General features: G+C 43.8%; 1 protein-coding gene across 2 annotated transcripts in view; it reads right to left on the minus strand.

Moving 5' to 3' along the window:
* Positions 1 to 26,504, minus strand: part of pacs1a (phosphofurin acidic cluster sorting protein 1a) — a 49,357-nt gene that overhangs the window by 20,554 nt on the left and 2,299 nt on the right. For both annotated transcript variants that reach the window (XM_061247534.1, XM_061247533.1), the window contains exons 2-7: positions 13,283 to 13,370; positions 12,213 to 12,302; positions 11,877 to 12,002; positions 7,375 to 7,519; positions 980 to 1,074; positions 773 to 856 (exon numbers count right to left, since the gene is read on the minus strand). In XM_061247534.1, coding sequence (XP_061103518.1) covers positions 773 to 856; positions 980 to 1,074; positions 7,375 to 7,519; positions 11,877 to 12,002; positions 12,213 to 12,302; positions 13,283 to 13,370 — 628 coding nt within the window. The remainder of the gene's footprint in view (positions 1 to 772; positions 857 to 979; positions 1,075 to 7,374; positions 7,520 to 11,876; positions 12,003 to 12,212; positions 12,303 to 13,282; positions 13,371 to 26,504) is intronic.

Below are 26,504 nucleotides of genomic sequence, written 5' to 3' on the forward strand. Positions count from 1 at the left end.
ACTCACTTGATTTCACCTGCCATTTTATAATTGAAGCAATTAAAACCTAACCTCTTTCTAAAGGAATCGTTTATCATGCAGTATATTACAGGAAATTAGCACATTAGTTGGTCTGAATGATGAAAAGCCATGGGAAGTGAATGTGGCATATTTACTCTTCATTCACAGCTATTTTCCACATAATGTGGCTTTAAGAGTGTCTAATTAAGCACAATTAAAAGGTATTTTATCAGAGGTTGCAGTTATGGCAGTAATGAAAACCAGCATACACAATGAATCGCCAGGATCGAGTTGTAGTTTGAAGTAATAAAAGACATGGTAACAGTGAGGCAACAGCTGTCTGTAGACCCAAAGACAGTTCCTGGCTATGCAAGACTGCTTACAGAAAATGTATTTATTGATATCTTGGTAAACAAGATAGGCCTATTGTTGTTTTCCATTTGATTATGCTACCCCCTCTGTAAATTGCTCCCAGTAGTTATAGAGGGAGATGTGTCTGTATATGTGTGCCTGTGCATGTGCGTGTGTAGATGTGCGTCTGTAGATGTGTCTGTAGACACGCGTCTGCAGATGTGCGCCTGTGTGTATGTGTATGCCGTGTGCATATCTGTGTGTCTGAGTCACTATTCCACTGTGTGGGATTACAGCCCTGTGACTCAGTCTGCCTGCATCTTTGGGAATTAATATTAACAGCATCACGGAATGTGCGTTCCGCAGTCTGCTCACAGGGAAAAGCGGAAGGAGGAGGAGGCGGAAGAGGAGCCGGACTCACATTCACGCGGGCGATGGAGCCGGTGGAGGCCAGTTTGCGACGAGGTTTCTTCTTTCGGACTTCTTCCTCTTCGTCAAACAGGTACTGCAACATCGACCCGTTAACCACGCTCTGTGAGACCGAATACAAACCCCTAACCGCCAACCTACCCCCCAATTCATCCGACAACCTTGCGCCTCCATTTATCCCCTGCCCCTCTCTGCTCACCTGACCCTGAATGGGGTCGTCACTCCCCTCCTGCTCTGAGGAGTAGCTCTCCTCCTCTTCCTCAGAGTAGTTATCCATATCCGGGGAGCGGTCCGCTGGAGAGCGGGAGGGGTAGAGAGATGGAGAGAAAAAGTGAGGGAGGGGTAGAGAGATGGAGAGAAAAAGAGAGGGAGGGGTAGAGAGATGGCTTCTGGTGAGGTAACTTGAATTGAATCATTTAAATTCATGTCTCATAGCTTCTCATGTTAGAGTTGCAAATATTTCAGAAGTGGAAGTCGCATCAACCAGGCTCAACTACAAGAGTGGTGGGGAGCTCCTACTTCAAGAATATAGAAATGTTGCCTGATTTTCATTTCTGTTCCGGTTTGTCAGAATGGTCCCTTTCATTTATTTTGAAAAGCATGAAATTTGTCCTCTTTGCATGGTTTGCTTTTCTCTCCCTCTCTTCACCAGATTAGAAGTTTATGGTAATGCTTCTGAGATCACAGTGTTTTGCAGACAGGAAAGACATCTTTCGCAAGGGGATAAAATGACTTCACAAGGCAACTGGCAAGTTGTGTTCTAAAATCACAGTTGTGTTCAAGAAAATAGCAGTACCTGATGAACCACTGTTATTAGTAGTAGTGATATTTCTGCATGGCAAATACTTTACTTGTAGATGTAGTAGTGTAATAGAAAAACAACAACTGTCATGACATGCACGCTGCTTGTTCTGAGTAATTGACTCATTCATTGAAAGGGGAATGTTCAAAATAATAGCAGTGTGGAGTTTAATTAAAGAATTAATTCATTCTGTGAAAAAACAGGTGTCATGAATTACCCTTCATTAAGGAAGAAGGGAAGCAAATGTTTCACACATTGTTAAAAAATATATTTCCTTCTGAATTGCTAAGTAAAATGGGCCGTTCCAAACATTGTTCGGAGGAACAACGTCATTTCATTAAAAAGTTGATTGAAGAGGGGAAAACGTATAAAGAAGTGGAGCAAATTATAGGATGCTCAAGTAAAATGATCTCAAATGCTTTAAAATGGCAACAAAAACCCAAAACAAGCAGAAGAAAACGAGCAACTACTGTTAAAACGGATCGGAGAATAGTCAATGATTCAGCCATTCATTAGCTACCGAAAGATGAAAGATGATCTACAATTACCTGTAAGTGCTGTTACAGTCAGAAGACGTTTGATTGAAGCTAAGCAATCAGCAAGAAGCCCCCGTAAAGCACCATTGTTGAAAAAAGGGCATGTGCAGAATCAGTAAAAATTAGCCAAGCAACACATCAATTGGCCCAAAGAGAAATGGAGTAGCATTCTGTGGACTGATGAGTGTAAAATAGTTCTTTTTGGGTCTAGTGGTCGTCCCCCTCTCCGAACCTCCACCTCATGCTCACGACTACTGTCTGTTCTGGCTCCACGGTGGTGGAACGAACTCCCCGTTGAGGTCAGAACTGTAGAATCTCTCCCCATCTTCAAGCGCAAACTGAAGACGCACCTCTTCAAGCAGCACCTCTCCCCATCCCTCCCTACCTCCCTGTGAACCTTAATTGTTGTCTTTGTGATTTACGTAGTGTTTCGGTATTTTTAGTTGGCTAGGTAAGCAGTATTTGTATAGTTAAGTTTGGTCACTTTTGCTTTGTTGTTTGTTTAATAAAAAATAGGCCCTGGTCCTTATCTTTGTTGTACGGGTAGCAATTGAAATTGCACTTCCCTCTAGGGTCTCTCAGCGCACTTACCCCTGGTTATGGGTATGCACTTTGTTGTACGTCACTCTGGATAAGAGCATCTGCCAAATGCCAATAATGTAATGTAATGTAATTTAATGTAATGTAATGACAGTAAGTCAGATGACCCCCGGGTACTGAATTCAAGCCACAGTACACTGAGAAGCATGGTGGCGCAAAAATCATGGTATTGGGGATGTTTTTCATACTAGGGTGTTGGGTTCATATACCAGGGATCATGGATCAGTTTGAATACATCAAAATACTTGACGAGATTATGTTGCCGTATGCCGAAGAGGAAATGCCCCTGAAATGGGTGTTTCAACAAGACAAAGTAAGGGAGCAACATCTTGGTTCCAGACAAAAAGGATTGAGGTAATGGAGTAGCAGCTCAGTCCCCGACCTCAACCCCATTGAAAACTTGTGGGGTGACATTTAAAATGCAGTTTCTGAAGCAAAACCCAAAAATTCACAGGAACTGTGGAATGTAGTTTGTTCATCCTGGGCTGAAATACCTGTTTCTAGGTGCCAGAAGTTGATTGACTCGATGCAATGCAGATGCGCAGCAGTTGGTTATGCAACTACATATTAGTTCAGTGATTAAATATGAAATTAAATCTTGAAAAATGTCTTCAGTTTATACAGTTTGAAGAGAGTTTGAAGAGAAAAATGTCGACACTGCCATTTTTTTGAACAGATAAATATTCCTTTTCTTTGCTTTCTGTAAAAGAATAACGCAGATTTGATCAAATGTGCTAATGCTTTGATATGGAATTGAATGTGTAATGTTTCCACTACAATTGAAATATTGAACTAAAAGCTATTAAAACATATTTGCACTTTATTCACTTTTTTAACACACTGCTATTTATTTGAACACAACTGTAAATGAGTGAAAAAAACAAAACTTTGTGTTCAGAATCCTGAATTTATTTTTGTTTGGACAAAAACCCAGTCAAAGGGCCTATGCCCTTAAACGGCATGGACGAGTCTGTAATGTTTCAGTGTTTTTAAATGCTCATGAGTATCTATTAATCCACAGTGCCTATGTCAAATCTTATTACGCTTTATGGAAGGTGAATGGTTGATGTACTCTTCCTGGACTTTTTGGGAGCTTGGCCATGTCTTCTCTGTAAATGTAGGCACTGTCTGTTAGCGAATATTAGCTAGCTAGCAACATCTGGTTTGCTGAACTTGCACCTTTAGTGGCTAGTTAGCTGGGAAATTGACCTAACTATCGTTTGCCACTATCCTTGTTGAAACCTGTGCTATGCACACTGACATGGTTCACCCTGACAGCTAGCTCTGTTGACGTTGAGGTGGTTAAGATCTATGGTCATTATTCCTGCAAGCACAACCAGCAATTAAATTTCTGGCAGTTGAGACATTTTTCACCGATAATCTTGGCTAGTGTCTGGTTTCGCAGGCCTGGGAGCACTGCCAGTGAAAAATGATCAGTCAACACTAATGTTCCAACAGCAGTTTCTGGCAGAACATTTCCTGTTCAACCACAACAGACACAAGAGACTGGCAGGTGCAATGCTGTTTGGAGTCTGCAAAATAAAGCCATCACGTACTACAAAGCTGTTGTCAATTGAGCGAATACAGGTGAACTCAAAACATACAATTACGTTTTTTCTCACCAATTTTCCTTTGTTTCCTCTGTAAGATGTCGGACTGTCTCTGGCAAAAGCACGATACAAATAAACTTTAATTGAATACACCTTCCAGAAGAAAGCTGAAGGCATTTTATTTCTATGTGTAGGCACATTCCACATTCCTCTCCTTTCTGAAAAAGACCCGAGTGTGATTTCCAAAATAGTGGATATGATTTAAAGCCTCCCAGATAACATGCTTCCGTTCCATTCCTTTCCTCCCAGGACAAGCCAAATGTAAATGTGGCGTTGGGACCTTGTGCCACCCCTATAATGCAATTAGCTTTATAGGGGACATGCAACTGCTGTGAAATGATGTTAGTTCATTAGCATGACTAGAGATCCCCGGGCAGAAAGGCAGACTGTTTCCTTAATCCTAAAATGATGATAATTGGTGATAAATGTAAAATCCGTTTTCTTCCTTCTGTCTTTTCCCCTTGTAACATCCATTATGTGCATAACTGCAGACATACCCTCTGGCAGCTGACTGCTTTCAATCAGTGTAATAAACTCCTCCATGCCAGTGCAGTACGTGCTGGAGTGTGTACCGGATATGAAGACTAGGTTTGGACTACGAGCACACAGCATTTTCAGGAACTCAGTTCTTGGGACTGGGCCAAGGTGCTGGAGTAGCTGCAATGCTCAATGGCCAAAACAAGTCCCAGGGAGGGAGATCTGGTTTTGGCCACTGGTTTTATCACTGATTATGCTGGGCTTTATTGTCCCTTCCCAGGGGACAATTCCCCCAGGAGCAATGTGGGTTTAAGAGCCTTGCTCAAGGGCCCAACAGCTGGGCCCCCCGACCCCTGCCCGCCCCTCTCGCTCTCTTCTTTTCTTGCATTGACAGGCAAAACGTTTGGCAGAAATAGGGCAGTTAATCCCACTCTAAAGGATACTTGGGCTCTTCTACAACCAAGAGCAAGCGGAATACTGATATGGGGGAGCTTGTTATACCTACATGAGGGACAAGGACACTTTCCTTTTCTAGCCTACGTATGTGTGGGAAAGCAAACAAATGCACCATCTGTGCCTTCTGGATGGGGCACACTCTCCTCTCACAACGTTGGTAAAAGGAGAGCAGTAGTGATGTTCTTCAAGAAACTCTTCGGTATGGGAGTTACTGATCACTAGTACACTGCTTTGTTGTTCCAGATGGTTTCCAGGGGTGGATAATCTTTCATTCCTATAAATAGTTCAGTTGATTTTAAGGTATGTTTTGGAACACTGTGTTATGAGATTTGTTGATATTTAGTTGGATCCATTCTCCCTTCCACCCGCACAATATTTCCTGTGCCGCTGGCTGCCACACAACCACAAAGCAGAATAGCTCCGCCCCATGCTCAGCGGTCGGCACGGTGTTCCGTCTTCCCGTTTTTCTCCAAAATTATCTTTGGTGCTGAAATTTTTTTTTCCAGCAGTCCACAGCATTTACACAATTTCTCTGGCTTACCTAAGTGTTATGTTGAATACTCCAGACATTTTGGAACCCATCAAATCGTGTATTTTCCTGAATCTCAAAATAAGTCAACAAAACCCCTGCAGAGTGCAAAATTGGATCTGTGCTTTGCAGTTGTGTGGTAGCCAGTGGCACAGGAAATGTTTTTTCAACCTGTTTAAATTCAGCAAATAAAAAGTAATTGTGCATTAAAATGACAGAATTTGCATATCTATATACCACTATATTCAAATTGGTATGTGAGCCTTATAATTTGTTCTTGTACAGAGGATGAGTTGCTAGTTGACACTAGGCAGGATTTTTTTTTTTTAAATATGCATTTCAATTTCCTGGATTTCACTTTCTTTTTAATAGGAAATATGGAAATAATGATGTTATATGCAATAGGTTTTGCTTTATCTCCCTTAGGGTAGTAATAAAAGGATATTCAGATTCTCTCTTCCTCTCTCTCTCCCTCTGTCTCCCTCTCTCAAACAACAAATATTATAGTCTGAAGTAACTGCAAAAATTTGAATATGAAATATATGTGTACAGAAAAACACTACTAAGAGTCTAAGGCTAACCAGTGTAATTAACAGAAAGTAGAATTCCTTTCTTTTACAGGTAGTGGAGTTCCATCTCCACATCTTTAATTTGACAGCGTGAGCACAGCTTGTGCACGCAGTACCTGATGACCAGTCGGTACCTTCTCAGAATATCTCTTCTGAGCATGTTTTCCCAATATCCTCTGAAGACCCAGAAATTCATTTTTGTCTGGTCTCAATCTCAATAAATATATTCTACTATATTGGAACCTATAAAATAGGTACCTATATAAAGTGACATTCAATAAAAATAAAATTAATAATATTTTTTAAATATATTTTTCGTCATCCAAGGTACTTGCATTATTTCAAAATGTTTTACTTTTTTCTGCTGGGTCTCAGGGGATATCCAGAACTTGTTCTGAGTAATTGACTAATTCATTGAAAGGGTCGTGTTCAAAATAATAGCAGTGTGGAGTTCATTCATTCATTCATTCTGTGAATAAACTGGTGTCATTAATTCCCTTCCCTTCATTAAGGAAGAAGGGAAGCAAATGTTTCACACATTGTTTTAAAATATATTTCCTTCTGAATTGCAAAGTAAAATGGGCCGTTCCAAACACTGTTCGGAGGAACAACGTCATTTGATTAAAAAGTTGATTGGAGAGAGGAAAATGTATAAAGAAATGCAGCAAATGACATACTTGTCTGTTACACAAGCAGGTGAGTGTATGTAACAAGAGAGATTTTTGTGATTTGTACCCCGGCCTCTCACTCGTCCAAATATTTGTTGGATGAACACGTAGCTTATGGATGCTGTACTTGAGCACTTACTTGAAAATTATGCTGAGCACACATGCTTTCTTTGGCAAGAGTGCCTGCAGTTTTTCATACATCTCCTGTTCAGTAACAATGAGTTTTGAACTTTCTCTTTTTTTCTCTCCTCCACAGTCTACCCACCTTTCGCACTATTATTCCCCCTTGCTCCATCCTCGCACCCCTCTCCTACCCTCTCTCTCTCCCTCTTTCCCCCTCTCCTCACCAGACAGCTTGGTCTTGGGGCCCTCGTGGTCAATGGGCTGGCTGGAGAGGGAGTAGACGCGGATCTCAGCCACAGGGACGGAGGCATCCTTCACGTTACTGTGGAGCCCCAGGACCTGGGCCCCTTCGCTCGGGTGCTGCATCACCTGCAGAACAGAGAGAGATGCTCACAGCATCGGTGTGTGTGTGTGTGTGTGTGTGTGTGTGTGCGTGTGTGTGTATGTGTGCGTGTGTGTGTATGTGTGTGTGTGTGTGTGTGTGTGCGTGTGTATCTGTGTACCCGTGTGTGTGTATATGTGTGTGTTTGAGTGTGTGTGTGTATACGTGTGTTTCAGTGTGTGTGTATGTGTGCGTGTGTGTCTGTATACCCGTGTGTGTGTGTGTGTATACGTGTGTGCTTGTGTGTGTGAGTGTGTGCGTGTACCCGTGTGTGTGTGTGTATACGTGTGTGCTTGTGTGTGAGTGTGTGTGAGTGTGTGTTTACGTGTGTGTTTGAGTGAGTGTGTGCGTGTGTTTACGTGTGTGTTTGAGTGAGTGTGTGTGTGTGTGTGTGTGTGTTTGAGTGTGTGTGTGAGTGTGTGTACCCGTGTGTGTGTGTGTGTGTACACGTGTGTGTTTGTGTGTGTGTGTGTGTGTGTGAGTGTGTGCGTGTGCGTGTGTACCCATGTGTGTTGTGTGTATATACGTGTGTGCTTGTGTGTGTGTGTGTGTGTGTGAGTGTGTGTGAGTGTGTGTGAGTGTGTGTGTGTGAGTGTGTGTGAGTGTGTGTGAGTGTGTGTGTGTATACGTGTGTTTGAGTGTGTGTGCGCGTGTGTGTCTGTGTACCCGTGTGTGCTTGTGTGTGTGAGTGTGTGCGTGTACCCGTGTGTGTGTGTGTGTATACGTGTGTGCTTGTGTGTGTGTGTGAGTGTGTGTGAGTGTGTGTGTGTTTACGTGCGTGTTTGAGTGTGTGTGTGAGTGTGTGTACCCGTGTGTGTGTGTGTGTGTACACGTGTGTGCTTGTGTGTGTGTGTGTGTGCGTGTGCGTGTATGTGTGCGTGTGTATCTGTGTACCCGTGTGTGTGTATATGTGTGTGTTTGAGTGTGTGTGTGTATACGTGTGTTTGAGTGTGTGTGTATGTGTGCGTGTGTGTCTGTGTACCCGTGTGTGTGTGTGTGTGTGTATACGTGTGTGCTTGTGTGTGTGAGTGTGTGCGTGTACGTGTGTGTGTATACGTGTGTGCTTGTGTGTGTGTGTGAGTGTGTGTTTACGTGTGTGTTTGAGTGAGTGTGTGCGTGTGTTTACGTGTGTGTTTGAGTGTGTGTGTGTGTGTTTGTGTGTGTGTGTGTTTGAGTGTGTGTGTGAGTGTGTGTACCCGTGTGTGTGTGTGTGTGTACACGTGTGTGCTTGTGTGTGTGTGTGTGCGTGTGCGTGTGTGTGTGTACCCATGTGTGTGTGTGTGTGTATACGTATGTGCTTGTGTGTGTGTGTGTGTGTGAGTGTGTGTGAGTGTGTGTGAGTGTGTGTGTGTATACGTGTGTTTGAGTGTGTGTGTATGTGTGTGTGTGTGTCTGTGTACCCGTGTGTGTGTGTATACGTGTGTGCTTGTGTGTGTGAGTGTGTGCGTGTACCCATGTGTGTGTGTGTGTATACGTGTGTGCTTGTGTGTGTGTGAGTGTGTGTGAGTGTGTGTGTGTTTACGTGTGTGTTTGAGTGTGTGTGTGAGTGTGTGTACCCGTGTGTGTGTGTGTGTGTACACGTGTGTGCTTGTGTGTGTGTGTGTGTGAGTGTGTACCCATGTGTGTGTGTGTGTATATACGTGTGTGCTTGTGTGTGTGTGTGTGTGTGAGTGTGTGTGAGTGTGTGTGAGTGTGTGTGTGTGTTTACGTGTGTGTTTGAGTGAGTGTGTGTGTGTGTGTGTGTATACGTGTGTGTTTGAGTGTGTGTGTGTGTGTGTATACGTGTGTGTTTGAGTGTGTGTGTGTGTGCATATGTGTGTGTGTGTGTGTGTGTGTGTGTGTTTGTGTTGTGGTGGCCTGATCCAGGATCGGTACCCCACTGGAGTGGAGCGGTCAGTGCGCCAGCTCCAGGAGCTAGGGAAACTGAGTATTTCCCCGTTTCGTATTTGAATAGTGCCGCACCTTGAAGAGAGCCCGGTGGGAGAGTCAGCACCAAGGCCAGCACCATCGGGGTGAGGCGCGTGTGGAACGCAACCGTACACGCAACTAATAATCTGTAATTGAACAGGTGCAGCTGGGTCGAGGAAGAGAGCAGCACCCTACAAGAAGCAGAGCTGGAGAACAGAGCGGAGGCTCTCGACGGAGGCGGAGAGACTTGAAGCCAGTGCGTTCCCGAAACCTTCCTAAAGACGAACAAACCCACGCTTAGAAAAAGCGTGGAGGAATTCCGTGGAGGACACAAAGAGAGAGCCCCCGTGCTTGCGGAGAAACCGGACGAACGAAACTTAAATCCCGGACTCACGTGAGCATAAGTCTCCCGCCATAAGCCAGCTAACCCCCTTATATCTCTATTCCTAGACGGAATCACCCAAGGAGGGCGACCGGGCTTGGAAGGAGGACGATCGAGGCCTGGAAACCTCAGAGATTGAACTGCCCCGCCCCCGTCCTATTTTTTTGTTATTTTAATTTTTTGCCTCTTTGATTTTTAAGCCCGGGAAGGGAGAGGCAACAGTAATTAACACGCCAAGTCCCGAAGAAAAAGGGGAATTACTTTTCTGTTCTGGAAGTTTGTCAGGTGATCTGAAGGCGCCTACAGAAAGCTACTACAGAAAATAAAGAATTTCTGTCAACCACAACTCTAACTCGTCAGTGCTGAATTACTTGACCCGTGTTGCTCTCTCTCTCACCCAGCGGGTTACCACAGTGTGTGTGTGTGTACCCGTGTGTGTGAGTGTGTGTTTGTATACGTGTGTGTTTGAGTGTGTGTGTGTGTGTACCCGTGTGTGTGTGTGTTTACTTGTTTACTTGTTTACTCTACATATCTGTGCAGCTAAATAGCCTCACATAGCTCTATAATTGTCCTAACAGGGCTCCCTACTGGACCCTCACTCACCTCAATAACTACCCCTCACAGCTACACAACTACCCCTCACTCACCTCAATAACTACCCCTCACAGCTACACAACTACCCCTCATTCACCTCAATAACTACCCCTCACAGCTACACAACTACCCCTCATTCACCTCAATAACTACCCCTCACAGGCACATAACTACCCCACACTCACATCAATAACTACCCCTCACAGGTACACAACTACCCCTCATTCACCTCAATAACTACCCCTCACAGGTACACAACTACCCCTCACTCACCTCAATAACTACCCCTCACAGCTACACAACTACCCCTCATTCACCTCAATAACTACCCCTCACAGCTACACAACTACCCCTCATTCACCTCAATAACTACCCCTCACAGGCACATAACTACCCCACACTCACATCAATAACTACCCCTCACAGGTACACAACTACCCCTCATTCACCTCAATAACTACCCCTCACAGGTACACAACTACCCCTCACTCACCTCAATAACTACCCCTCACAGCTACACAACTACCCCTCATTCACCTCAATAACTACCCCTCACAGGCACACAACTACCCCACACTCACATCAATAACTACCCCTCACAGGTACACAACTACCCCTCATTCACCTCAATAACGACCCCTCACAGGTACACAACTACCCCTTATTCACCTCAATAACTACCCCTCACAGGTACACAACTACCCCAACCAGCTACATACCTTCCCCACACAGCTTCATAACTATCCCTCACTCACCTCAATAACTACCCCCACACAGCTACATAACTACCCCTCACTCAGCTCATTAACTGCCCCTCACTCAGCTCAGTAACTGCCCCTCACACAGACATATAATTGTGACTCAAACTGCAACAAAACTACCCCCACACAGCTACATAACTACCCCTGCCGTTTACACAGCTCAGGATACAGGCACTGCCACCGCAGTACGAGGCTGAACAGACAGGAGGGCAGCGGTCATGTTGTACCTGCGGTTTTTATCTGAATGTACCTCTTAGTGGCATCAAATTCCCAGTAAGCCATCTGTCTCAGCTCATTCACTCCCAGGTTCCCTGCAGAGCCTGTTTTCTTTTTTCTACCCCAAAGCTGGTATTTTTAGCCAATTTCCACAACACCTGTTCCAAAATATCAAACCCTCTTCATTTTACATATATCTGTTCCTGCTTCAGTCCAAAGCTGATTTACCCACTGCAGACTGTCAGTTACCGGAGAACAGCAAGCCCTCAGCACTCAATGGATGCTACAGTATTATTCATCATAATACTTTCTGAGTAAAAACTACACAATTTTACAGGCTTTAAACCCAAGCTACAACAACAACAACAACAACAACAACCAAACCAACTTAGAAAAATTGTGCAAATTGTGTCATTTGGCTGTGACGGTGAGGACATTCGGCCTGAGAAGTGAGCGTAAGATCCACCGACATGGTCACCTCACCTCGGCCATGTTGATCAAGCCCAGCGCCAGTGTCTTGTAGCCCAGGATGGTGCGGTTCTTGTACCTCTTGCGTCGTTGGAGCATGATCTGCAGCTTATTGGCATCCCTCTTCAAAAAGTGTGGGTACTGCCGGGGGAGGGAGTGAGATGGGTTAAACACTCATAAAGAATAACTAAACAATTATGCAATTCATTTGTGAGCACTGCACCGTTTCTTGCTTCCCGACGTCCCCAGGCACCCAGACAATAACACGGTTCCATTACCCATCACCTCCGGGATAATAATCTATCAGACCGACTGTACCCCTGAGGGCATTTTAGTTATCGCTTTTCTCACCTGTAGAGAGAACGTGAGCTGCAGGTCTGTTTCTGTCAATCCAGCTGAAGACAACAGAATCTCATTGGAGCGTAAAATACGCTTAGAGCCCTGGGGGGGGGGGGAAGAGAGGGGAAGAGAGAGGAAGAGAGAGAGAGAGTGAGAAAAACAGAGTAAGAGGGAGGGAGGGAGGGAGAGAGATGAATCTCTGGGAATGATTATTTTCTTTCATCCTTCTGGTAAGAAAATAAAACCAGTCTTGTGTCATCCACATCTTAAGATGTCATCGTGATCCTTTGTATATCAGCATGACCAAAAAGGGATTCTCTCAACACAAAGGTACCACCCATATCGTAAATGACCCCCAGCCTCCAGTAGCCAGGCACATCTATAGGTAAACACACATTATTGTTATTATTATAATTATTATTATAATAATAATTATTATTATTATATGGCAGGCAGGTGAATCACTTAAAACTTCCCTGAAAACTCACAAAACTTGGCACAGCTTTATTTAAATTGTGAAGGTTTCCAAGTAATGCCTTTAAATGGCAATTCAATCTATGGAACATTCTATATGCATAATGCAATCTGAATAATGTAATCTGTCAAATTTCAGTGCAATTTATTCTGAAGAACCGATGGTATTTACAAATGCAAGCATACAGAATCACTGTAGTGCTCTCTATCAGTCTAAATGATGAGGAGAAAATTGCTTAAAAATGGGCTGTCATGAGCAGTAGAATTATTTCCTAGTTCCTCACTGCCTGTATATTCATTTTAAACCACAAATAAAAATAATCTAAGCACTTCCATCACCCGTAGACTATCTGAGAATATTTTCTTATCGAAACCATGTAAATATAATATATAAATATATGCCATCTATTTTTGCTGATCAATATTATTGATTTGCAGTATGTGGAGTATGTTGCAAAACTCCCAGCGACAAACAAACCTGAGGGCATGCCTTCAATCCTGAAGTGTTGCAAACCCATTCAAAATGAATTGTTATTGTAGTCTTTGCATTCTCTGAGAAGTACTTTCTTGTGTTAGCCATTGTGCAGGGGGAGAGCGAGAACAGGTACCTGGAGTTTGACTGCAATAACCACCGAGGTGAGGTCTTTATCGAGCTCCTTCAATATCACCAGCTTCTTCAAGGTGAGATTAAAGAGCCTGAGAGAGAGAGAGAGAGAGAGAGAGAGAGAGAGAGAGAGAGAGAGAGAGAGAGAGAGAGAGAGAGAGAGAGAGAGAGAGAGAGAGAGAGAGAGAGAGAGAGAGAGAGAGAGAGAGAGAGAGAGAGAGTGATTCCACAGCAGCAGTAATATCTGGGTGGGTGCATGACACCAAAACAAAACTGCCGATTCCAAAATACAAGGGAAAAAGCATCAAGCATCAAGCATCACTGCATTTTCAATTACACTGAAGAATGAAAGTTGAAATTGTCTAATACGAACGTATGGGAATCTGTCAATAGATCAATTGTTCTATACCATGCTGAACCCATTGAGAACAGCATCGTAAATCAGTCACAAAGTACAGATATTCATGTTAAAGCCATCACTGCTATCAATAATTAAACGCTCTTCTCCATTGAGCCATTAAAAATAACACATAAATGGACATCGATCTGAATGAGAGGTAATTACAGTTCGATAATCAACTAAATTATTGTGAAATCTATGCCCTGAGCTTTTAACAAAACCTCCTAACTCAGGGACAGAGATTTGTATTTACTCGTGAAACGCAGTTGGCTGTCTGCCCTGAAAGAAAAGGGTTCGAGACCCCAGCAATAAAGCACCATGTCCCTGTCTGTGCCCAAGTGCTGGGGAGGGGAGGGGAGTGTTTTGGTTGCTGCGGGGAAAAGCGCATTTGGGAGATTACTGTTCGGTCATAAATCACTGCAGTGTCCCAGATCAATGTCTCCAGGCGTCTCTGCCGTCTCCAAAGTTTATTTGCGGGACGCCCCATGACGGATTGCTGGGCTTCACAACGGTTGGCTGGACATTCTACAAAAACGGCTCTCTTTCTCTCACTCTCTACCCCTTCCTCTCTCATTCTATCTCTGCCTCTCTCTTCTTCACTCTCTCGCCATCTCTCTCACAGAAATACTCACTCACACACACACACACAGCGTGACTCTTATTTTCAGATTTTCATTTCATTTATTTTCATTTCAGAGCTCACTGGCTCCACGCAAGAGGACAGGTCCCCTGAGACATTCATCTCTCTCTCTATCACAGAAATGCATATATGAGCGCAACATACCCACAGCGTGACATTTTCAATTCTTATTTTCATTTTTGAGCTCTCACTGGCTCCACACAAGAGGACAGGTCCCCTTAGACTTTCAAGAGCACAAATGCAAGTGACTCTCAGCCTCCTTCGAGCCCTACCCACATAGATGTCCTCCACACCAGTTCCCTGGGCCATTTTCCCCTCTATGCACACTCTGTTATTCACACGTCCCTGTCCGAGGGATAACCAGTGACCAGAAACTCTGATCTGTCTTGCGGTTAGGGGCACATTCTCCAAAAACCGCAGATCAGAGATCGGAAGGAGGACATGACGGGCGAATGGAGGACCCAGATCGTTCCATCTTCCCATCAGCACCTTTCATCAAGAGGAACGAGCTCACGGCCCAGGAACAATACCAGGTCAACTGCATCACAATCCCCCAGAGGGTAATGCCAGAGGGGCTGCGGAGTTTCAGTAGTTCTGATCCTCCGCTGGCAGACCCTGTGCCCCCCCCTCTAAACCCTCTCTGCGCTACCCCCCCTCCCCCCCCCGCGCGCCTCACCTCCCCGCCGTATGAGAAGCGCGTCCTGGAAATCGATTCCGGCACGGTGACATCGCTGGCAGCCCTGCAGACAGGCGGTCGGGGACGGTAGCGCAGAGCAGGGTAGGAGTAGGCATTAGCATGCGGGGCACAGCGGCATACAAACACAGCTAATCTCCCCCTCCCTCTCTCTCAGGCACACATACACACACACACAAGCATTTGCCACACGACCCGCTACGGCAGAGGACAGTCGTGTGACCTTGTCACGCAGGGCGCAAACGCACTGCGCTCTGCGAGAACATTACAGCGGCTAAAACGCGCAACGAGTTAATACAGTTAGTGTTTCTGTCCAAGGACTCAGGTAGAGTACAAATGTTCTATTTAAACAGAGCCAGGCAGAGATAAGCAGGGCTGTCATCTCACTGGTATTAGCCTGTTCTGCAAAATATGTTTCCATTGTTGCCGATGTATTACAGGATTTATCTGCACAGTGAAGTTAATATTAATATTAATAATAATAATAATAATAATAATAATAATATTGCTTTGGCAATACTGTGCCGATGGTCATGCCAATAAACCATACATCAATTTCAATATAAAGTTAGTGAGGACTTATTCTGTGATATATATGGAGGTCTAACAGCCCGTGGTTGTTGTCGGGCTGAGCTAGCAACCGTTAGCTAGTTCAGTCTTGATGACACAGATGCAAGTGACAGTTGAAGTTTAGTCAGTTAGACAGAGGTGTATCTCTGAAACATAGACTCCCATTCCCCGATTAATCATTCAGCTGAGATGAGTACAAGCTTGTAGAAAAAGTCAGCAAGTGCAACTGTTCAGGTGCTTGTATAAGTGTGTATATGAGTTTCTGCATGCATTTCTGTGAAAGTGTTTGTCTGTGTTTGAGTGTATAATGTCAAGCTGATTTTGACACTTCATGTATTGATTCTATATTCTTCCAAGTTTTATGTGACAAGCGTTCTGTCTATATGCTTACTGTACATGCGCTCACACACTCACACAACTCCAAACAGCCACACACAGATACAGGACAGTAGGTCAGAGGGTCCACACACAGATACGGGACAAGGCACAGGGTCCACACACAGCTTGTGTTCTTCCTGCTGGATAACTAGTGACACTGCTCACATCTGCAAAATGACATCATAAGACTTTACTCACCCACACCTAAAATGACATCATATGGTTTCACATTTTCTCGGTTTCCTTTCCCAGAACTCTGCTGACAGAGAACCTGCAGCAATGCCGTTTGAAGAGGGGTGTGAGGAAGAAGCCCACACGTTTTTCACATAAACTGCACAGTCAATGCTGAGTTTCTGCATTTGGGGCCAAACTGAACCTGGGAGCCCCTGGATAGCATCCAGACCAGCAGCCGCAGGGCCTGTGACAGCGCTGGAAGTGAGCCTCCCCACCCCATCAACGACAAAACGAGAGTAAAACAAAGTAAAACATAGTTTGTTGAGGCAATAATATATTTTAATCTATTCATATATTTAAAAGGCTGCAGGAAGAGATAAATGAATATGTAGTGTTTGTTAATCTACGAATAACTACATAGATTAATGAAAGTAAAAAGCATTGACTGCTCAACAAATATGGCACCGGCACTTCCTCGCATATCAAACTGTTTGGGCAGGAATTAAACTGTTGACAGAGTTTGTCATTAACATGCATAGTGCGCTAAGCTCTCAGCAGTGTCTCGAAGCCTGTCTCACCACTTCCGTGTCGGGCACGGCAGGAGACATGACGTACAGGCGAGCCGTCGCGCGTTCTTATTGAATAATGTGTGCCACAAAATCTACAGATGGAATGCCAATTGGCACCCAATTGTATTTAAACTTCCAGTTGGGCTGTTGAAAGTGACATTCGTAGGTCAGTAGGGGGCGGTCTTCCCCTAAGGAAAAATGCCCTCAAGAAATCCAACACCAATATTTTCATACGAACGCTCCCACGAAGTCACCCCCAATGTTTACATACAAATTGGTCACAAGAATAGCTAGCATGCTTCTGAGACTTGATATGAGACTAAGTGGTCCAGGAGTGTCGAGCAGTTAGTCTCCTCCAGAGTTGAAATTAAACCTACACCCATGGCTGCCCTGAGAGTGGTTATTAGAAGGTCTTGTGGCACTTATTGCAGACGGTAAGATCAGCCCACTGACCCTCACAGATCATTCTGAGCGGGTGCGGGGGTGGTGAGGTCGTGCGGGGTTAAGAGCAGCAGCGCAGGGAGTCAAGAGTCAGGAACTCCTCCAGAGCACACAGCAGCCCCCCCACTGAGCCTCAGTCTGTCACTCAACAAAGCAGGAGGCTACGGAAAAAAACCTGAGATGCACCCATGACTGTATGCAGACACACACACACACACACACACACACACACACACACACAATCACACTCTCACAGAGATATGCACATACACACACAGGGTCAGGTGTATGTAAAAGGCAAAACCTGCTTACCATCTGACCCTTACAATAGATCATTCATGGACAGTTTTATCATCAAAACCATTTGTTCTGCACACCCACACAGACACACAGGCTATTACAGATACAGTCTCACATTAAGAAAACACAATAAGGACAAAATAATTCACTGTGCAAACAGAGAGCTCTCTGAAGCTGAAAACCTGAAAATGCAGCTCTCTGACCAATGCAGGGTTAAGGGCCTTGCTCAAGGGCCCAACGGCTGTGCGGGTCCCAGTCATGTACCTTAACCATTACGCTACAGGCCGCCCCTGCCAGGAAGAATGAAATAGACTGCCCGAATCCATGTCTGCAAAGCTTGTAGAGACTCACCCTAGAAGACTCAAAACTGTAACTGATTTTTCATAAATGTGCTAATATTTCTCAAAACATGTTTTCTCTTTGCCATTATGGGTTACAAGTGTACATTGATGAGCAAAAATGGCAATTTTATCCATTTACAATGTACAACACAATGAAGTGTGCAAAAAGTGAAGGCCCAGTAGCCACTGTACAAAACATGTATACATTTAGGGATACTACTAGTATTAGATGAAGTACCTTTCTCAAGGTACATTTCTCAGCCTCGCCCGGAACTTCATTCGAGTTACAAGCCCAGTTCTCTAACTGCTGTGCAACACTGCTGCCCCCACTGTAAGTGGGCTGCAGCCTGGTTACAGCGACACAGGTGCAGCACTTATGAAAACGCCAGCCTGCACTCGACTCTAACGCAGAGAGGAGGATGGAGTGCCACATAAAGACCTCCACCTGTCTTCTCTGTGGGAGCAGTGATTCAGCCCCCTCTCTCACTCTCTCACTCTCAATAACAGTAATCATATATTTTATATATATATACACATATACTTCATGTACTTTATTTTAGATTATAATTTTATCATATTTATAAGAAATATTTGATGTATTTGCGACTAGTACATGCTGGACAATTACTCGCTGGTTGTGATTGTCCGTTCAATGGGTCAACTCCTGCTTCTCCTGGGGAAGCTAGCTGACTGACAGACTGACAGAAAGTCATAAGGGCAACACAGGATTTATACAGTTCTTGCCCAGTTATAATCTCAATTCATATTGATAACTGTCCTGAGGCCATTTCATAATGATCTGCATTTTGTAAAAAGCTTGCCAATGAAAATGAGGATTGTTGAAACCACACAGAAACAGCTTCAGGATAAAAGAGTCAGTAAAAGGGCATTCTCTGCTGACCACTTCAAAGACACCTACAACAGAACAACAGAGGAAGAACAGAAACCAGAGCGACCAATCAAATTAAGCCCTACCAGTGGAGCCCGCACTCAATGACAAGGAATATGATGTTGGTGATCTCAACATCCAATCAACTCACTTCATTTCTCACAGTAATACATTGTGTACTCTCAGGATAATATGAGGTTTTGTGATCACTTGCTAACTCCATTACCATAATCCCTTACTCTTTTAATGATAATACAAGACTAGTGACCACACACTCTAAAAATATAAATGGATGGTATTTGTGATCACATCCTCTCTCACTATGATCGGAAGGGGAGATACTCAGGTTCCCCCGTACGGGTGAATTACCCAGTAAAGGACTTGCTGCACATGAGTGAACCCAGTCAGGTTTGCCAACAGCCGGTTGATTGACCAAGCAAATCTCCTGACCCATTTCCACAAAGTTCAATTTCTGAACACCAAGGCAATGGAGAGTATGATGCTGAAAGCGGTCTGTACATGTGCTCAAGCTGACGTTTGATCTGCATCCAGCAAGCAAATATTTCCAATTACACGCATATAATCACGATGGCTCATCCACCCAATTGAAAAAAACAGGGAGTTTATGAACTATTAGCCTATTCATTTCAAAGTAAAATGAAATAAACAAGAGGAACTATGAGGAGGTAATGTTAAAAATAACTGTATAAAGCACCTTGGAAAGTTTAGTTTAATTTAAAAGCCTTAATTTATTCTGCCAAGATATCAAAAAAGATTATTTTTTCATTTCAGCACACATCCCTCTGTTTTCTAAAACAAAACAATGAGTGCTTTATTCTGAGGGGTGAACATTTGGCTGTGTTCCAATGAAGCTAAAAGTTCTGCCCTTGCAAACTCCACTTCCAAATGACACTGGGAAGGATGAGACACACCATGAACAGGACATAACCCTCATTAACTGTGGGAGCGGGGACGGAGCAGAAAGGGCTCTAGCTTACTGCACCACAAAAAGGCAATGAACATCAGACAGCTACTACTCAGAGTGCTCATCCCTCATTTATGCAATTCTCCTGTCCATTCTAGTCTGAAAATGCACTTGGGTTGCTCTGACCAGACACCCTGAGACACTGAAAGGCATACATGCATGGTGAAGCTAAGGGGACTCTGATCAAGCTGAACTTGGAATAGCGTAGTGGTTAAGGTACATGACTAAAACCCGCAAGGTCGGTGGTTCGATCCCCGGTGTAGCCACAATAAAATCCGCACAGCTGTTGGGCCCTTGAGCAAGGCCCTTAACCCTGCATTGTTCCAGGGGAGGATTGTCTCCTCCTTGGTCTAATCAATTGTAAGTCGCTTTGGATAAAATAATCAGCTAAATGACATGCAAATAAAAAAATGTATCTTAGGACTACAGTTTAAAATCTTTTTTTTTTAATTTTATTTTTTTACTTATAGGCTAATCAAACATTGCTCTCAGCACAGATTTCTCCAAAGTCTTCATCCTCCGCTTGCAACAAGAGCTTGTGTGAGAATGTGAAAATAAGACAGTCATTAAAACAGTAGATCCTAACTGCTGATGAAAATGTGCATATGACAAACAGATCAGAACCATACAACCACAGTTCAGTTTACTTGTGCTGCACCATGTTTGCAACTTGTCCATGCCACATTCGCTTATGGACCTCATCCATTGTGTTTTTAATAAAAATACACTGGCTACGCTTCATTGATGGATGTAACAGAAATGTCGTTGGAACACAGCCCTGATGCACGCCGTGTAGACCTGCCTGTTACCCAGGAGCGCTTTGCGGCTCTCCTTCGGCGTGGCGATTACGCACGGCGCACATGAAACACGGTGTAGCTCTGTAGTGAATGGTTAAAACTATTGGCCAGTGGACTGAGTGTATTTCGGAGAACGCCCAGGCTGGTGTACCCCGAACAGACAACGCTGTGACTGGACGAGTGTACTGCGGCTGGCCAATCCAAACTGGATTAGAAAAAAAAAAAAAAAAAGGTTTGTTTCGTCCTTAGCTCGGCAGAAATACACGGTCTCCCACCGTTCCCGTCCCCGATATGGAGCCGATGTCTGACTGCGGAGCAGGAATTGGCTACTTGCCTGCCGAGAAGCAACCAGCACATCACCCACTCAAGCAAATCACAACTGACACATTTCCTGACACACTGTGATGCTTCTCAACGAGCAGGCTCGCAAGATTTCCGTCTGATCATGAATGATTTACTCCACGTCCAGAAGCGTGCTGTTCACAGGTTTGTCTGGATATGAATAAGGGTGTCTGGTAAGGAATGAGGCTGATCTTACGCTTGGTTACACCCCTGCGTGCAGGGAGTTCCCCCCCCCCCGCCATGTCACCATCATGACCATCGGTTATCCTTTCTGCTTTCTCCCAGTCTCCCAGTCCGTCGCCTCTCCTTTCAGATAAAGAACCTTCACAGCAAGAAGACAGCAAGCATTTCATATTCTACACCAGAAGAGGTAACAGTTCTACAGACTTATCCTGTCTTTTGTTTGGGATTAGCATTAGGCGTTGTGGCCTTACGATCACCAGCGTCGTAACTCCCGTCAGGGAGAAGACGAAATCCCTTTTGAAAAGCCTAAAAGGCTCTGACTGTACACACCCTTTTGCCTTGCGGTTCAACTTTCAATAATTAATAAACATGCTATTCACTGTAAAGCCAACCCTGGATGGAACAGAATGCAGCTGGAGACCTTGGCCCGGAGGCTAGGTTGGCCACGAGACAAAAGGCAGCAGCCCGCACTCACAGACCCACACCCACACGCATCCTTACGTGCGCCCACACACACACTCTCAACAGAGGAAGGCTCCTAGCCTGAGCCTCCCTTCATCTCCTCAGCCCAATCTCCCGCAGTACTCTGGGTGCCTGCAAATTAACCGTGCACTCGCACAAGCGGTGACTCATGTTTTACGGCAGTGAAAGAAAAGCCCCAGAAAGAGCGATATCAGGAGACAGTACTGAGCAGAGATGAGAAAGAATGCACACAACTAGACAGGACACTTCACAGAGCACTTCGGCTAGCCTTCTGGAATTTTTTATATTTGCTGAAAAAAAGTGTAGATAAAAAGCTCTTAGAGCTCTATTTATAAAAGACAAAATTAGATGGTCCTGGAGATTGGAATATAACCCATACTTTGAAATGCAAGATGCCCTCAATTCTAGAATACCCAAGTCCTGTCCCTCCCCCTCACTTAAAAATCATGGTTATCAAGGTGAAACAGGAAAGGCAGAGCATTGCTTAAAGGAGAGGGCAGGGGACGGTAACTAAGATTGGGGTGAAAAGTGCGTGGAAAAATAATACTAAGTAGTTACTGTAGCAGCCTATTCAAACTACAGTTTTCTTGTAACTGTTTTCTATACAATTACATACGCAACCAGTAGGTGGAGGTTTTCTTGGAGCCAACTAATTGATTAACTAAGACATTTAAAACCATTATTATCATGCGTCATATTAATTAGTTTCTGGTGAAGCATACTTGATGGTTTAAAAAAAACATCTTTTTAAGGAGTGATTTTTTAAGACACTTTCCGCCTAAAACTAGTTATGAACTCCATTTGCATGAAATATAATTTGGCCCGTATTAAGCAAAAAGAAAGACAAGGCATTGTGTTGTAGGCTACTGCCTGGTAGTACATTTTAGGATTCCTCTTTAAGGAAACAGGAAGGAAGACAAGAACATTGTTGAGTTTCAGGGAGTACTGTAAACGAGTGACAGTTTCCTCCTGCACAGCCCACTCTGATGGAGTGCTCATTGTGTACGTGTCCTCACCTGTTAGACAATAAAGGAAGGTGAGCGAGTGGTTATCCCACCACAACAATTACCAAAACAAGTTAACTTGAGTTGTATGGGAGTGCCTTGATTACTGTATGACAAAAAAGGAACAGGCTGTATGGTCTGTCAAATTAGTAAATCAAAATGAGTTGTCATGTTACCTCCATAAAGAAGATTAATAGACTACTTTAAGTCTCATAACCGTTAGCAACGGTTCAGAACTCTTTCTCGCTTTCTGTCAAGAAGGGGGAGAGGCGTATGTAGAAGAGAGAGGACAATTTACAAGATTCATAGATGGAAGCAGGCAGCTTTGCTGCTGTTTTTCATTCCGTAATTGAAAATACACACGCGGGTGCCTTTTTAACACTGATGTAAAACGAACCTGTAAATGGTACAAACACTTAAAAGACCCATCATGGCAGTGATGGACATTTAACAGCACTTGTGGCTTTTCATAACCGCCAAGCAGTATGGCAGGCAGATGGGCTTTTCATAACCGCCAGGCAGTATGGCAGTTAGATGGGAATTGTGACAGATGAAGAGGAGGCCAGACCAGAGAACAATGGAGACATGTGGGGGAAGGACACTCCTGTGTTGGGGCAGAAATGAGAAACATTGCTTTGAGCAACTGGAATACTAAAGGCCAACATGCTTACAGTCTCCTCCAAAAGTATTGGAACAGCAAGGCCAAAACAATTCCTTTGTTTTTTCAATACACATTTGGGGTTGAGATAAAAAGACAAGAGAACTTTTATTCCCTGGTAGTCACACCTCCAGAGAGTATTTAAGTACATGAAAGTAAATAACACTTAATATTTGGTAGCTTATCGCTTGCAATTGCAACTGCATCAAGCCTGTGACCCATTGACATCACCAGACTGTTGCATTCTCATTTTGTGATGCTTTTCCAGGCTTTTACTGCAGTCTTTTTCAGCTGTTGTTTGTTTCGGGGGGGTTTTCTCTTCAAACTCAAACTTTCAGGAGGTGAAATGCATGCTCAAGTGGGTTAAGACCTGGTGATTCACTTGGCTAGTGTATAATCTTCCACTTTTTCTCCTTAATGAAGTCCTTTGTTATATTGACAGTGTGTTTTGAGTCAATCTCTTGCTGCATGATGAAGTTCCTCTCAAGTATTTTGGACGCATTTCTTTGGACGCGTAAGTTGGCTGACAGAATGTTTCTGAATTCATCCTACTGCTAATAAAGATTAGTGAGCCAAGAAGTAGCCATGCAAGCCCAAGCCATGACACTTCCTCCACCGTGCTTCACAGATGAGCTTGTATGTAGCAGATCCCTTCTTTCTCCACTCTTTGGCCTTTCCATCACTTTGGTAGAGGTTAACCTTGGTCTCGTCAGTCCATAAAACTTTGTCTCATAACTTTTGTGGTTCATCTCTGTACTTCTTTGCAAACTGTAATCTCGCCTTCTGATTCTTACTACCAATGAGTAGTTTGCATCTTGTGGTATAGCCTCTATATTGCTGCTCTCTTCTATGAATGGTTGATTGAGATACCTTCATCCCTGCCCTGTGGAGATTGTTTGGAACTATTTATTGCTTAACCTATCAATCTAACAGGACACATCTGGGCAACAAGAAACACCGGTCAGTCACATGTTTCAATACTTTTGCTCACCTACAAATTGGGTGGTCTGATACAAGGTGATGAATTCCAAGTTGTTTGACAAATCTAGATAAAAATACCAGGAAATAAAAGCTGAAATTTATCTCATGTACATTTTTTTTTTTTACTTCAAATTCAATTGTCTTCTGTGTATAGCAAAACAAAGGAATAGACCTTGCTGTTCCAATACTTTTGGAAGGGACTGCAGTTTTCATGGTTGTCAGCTTTTCATATCATCATGTGTTCCTCACTGGCTTAAGTTCAAAAATGTACATTTTGGTGAAAGTATGCATATTTTATTTGATTCAAAGTGTTATTTTTTCCAAGCTGTCGGTAAAACGACTTCCCACGTGACATGACATGTTTTAGCGCAATTATCGAATGACATCGCTAAATGCTAACACAGACAGCTGAACATTGGGCTTTGGGGTGCCTTGGGGGCTGGGTTAGGTTAGTTGTGTTCTGTGGGTGTTTTAGAAACTTTAGAAAACCAGGAAGAGAAAGCTGATGCATGTGGGCATTTAACCAAAATGTTCCAGGTTAAAATCCGAGTAAGGTAGCACTGCTGAAAACTTAAGCCTATCTGTGTACAAGGACTGATTCAACAGTCCCAGCTACACACCATCAGCACTGTAAGAAAAGCTACGTATGTTGCCCAGGGTAAGAGCATCTGCCACGTTAATAAATAATGGAAAATGTAATGTGTAGTGAAGTCAGCCAGCCATCCGTGCAATGTACCGTGGGCTGGGAGGGCTGATCCCTATCCCAGAATTCCCTGAGACTGCAACAGGGCCCCTGGGCTTGGGGTCAGATGAGACTCTTTCCACAGTGATCGATATGAGGATGTCAGCGCTCCCGTTAAGACTGCTCCAGCGAAGAAGAAAGCGCTGCTGAGACGAAGTGGTCTTTAATCAAAGGGCACACACAGCATCCCCTCAGTCATGAGGACGCCGTGAAGCAGTGAATCAGACCTGCAGCCACAAATTAAACCATCTCAGCGAGCCCGAGCCATTCGGTCAAACAGCCATGTGCAAAAACAAGTGGATTGCTGGCATTAATAATGAACTTACATCACATTACATAACTTACTCGCTTGGCACATAACCTTCTCCAGAAACGGTGCTGAACACAGAAAGCTGTACATACAGATGTAGGCCTAGATCGTTCATACACAAGAGGTCTCAAAAGATCCTTCAATTGGCCTGTAAAGCACTTTGAGTGCTTTCAATATTTTTGGAATGAAAAGCTCTGTATGAATAAAATGTATGGTGTTATAATATTAACAGGTTGTTGGTTCTCTAGTATTCCCAAATGAAGGAAGCCTCAGCATACAAAACACCAAAAAATAAAATGCTCAATATTCCATTTCATCTACGCCCAATGTTGGCATGTCAACTACTTTTTTACTGCATGGCTTTCAGCGCCTTTGATTTAAGTTGTGGTCTTTTCATGAAAAGTGCAGCTTATTTTCAATGAGGTTTTGGGTTTCGCCATTTGCTCAAATTAAAAGAGGTGGGTGGCAGTAAGCCTGGTTCTACGCTTACAGGATGCACACAGGCACCTGGTACGTGTCATATGTCTCAAAGCTTTATTTGTCAAGTAATTTGCTGAAGTGTAGGCTATGGCAGGCCAGCACCTAAAACTCAAATGTAGAAATGTTAGATTTCCTACCTACATTGCAGAGCCTCAGGTCGAATCATGAGAACAATAAGCCAGACATTGGGAACAAGTCCTTGTTTGCGAACATGGAAACATGCAAAGCTGCTGTCAAATTTAATCGAAAGATTGGTAAATTTGGCTGCATGCCTTTTATAGATTGTACTAGACATTGCTTTCACTTTATTAACTGATTAATGCTACAGTTTAAAAAATATGCATGCATGTGAAAAATCAATAACAGACTTTCAAGACCATCACTGTGCACTGGCTCCTGTTGTAATTAAGCCACCTTACTCGTTCAACAGGAGACCTGATACTTCACCACTTGTTTTATTTATTTATTTAATTGAATTAGCTAAATTTGCTGAAGTAATTTCTTCGTCAGATCCCCACAGCTCATGATACCATTGTGTATTATAACCATCCCCACAGACACAGATTCTTGGCTTCCAGGCACCAGTGGTAACCATGGCTTAACTCCCCCCTCTCTCCCTGCCAGCAGCACACCCCCGCAGCCAGCATTCGCCTGTCAATGGGGTCCTCAAAACGACTCCACCGCCCTCTCCTGCACTGCCCACCTGCCCCCAGTCAGAACAACAAGTACTCAGAATCCTTTGTAGCTTGTGGGGCCTCTCTCGCACACAGATATATATATACATCTGGATATGTATATCTGTGTATCCCCCTGGATTTCCCACATATTAAATGGCAATTCATTCCTATTATCCCACAACAGGTTT

This window comes from Conger conger, chromosome 7 (assembly GCF_963514075.1).
Source record: "Conger conger chromosome 7, fConCon1.1, whole genome shotgun sequence".
Taxonomy (NCBI): domain Eukaryota; kingdom Metazoa; phylum Chordata; class Actinopteri; order Anguilliformes; family Congridae; genus Conger; species Conger conger.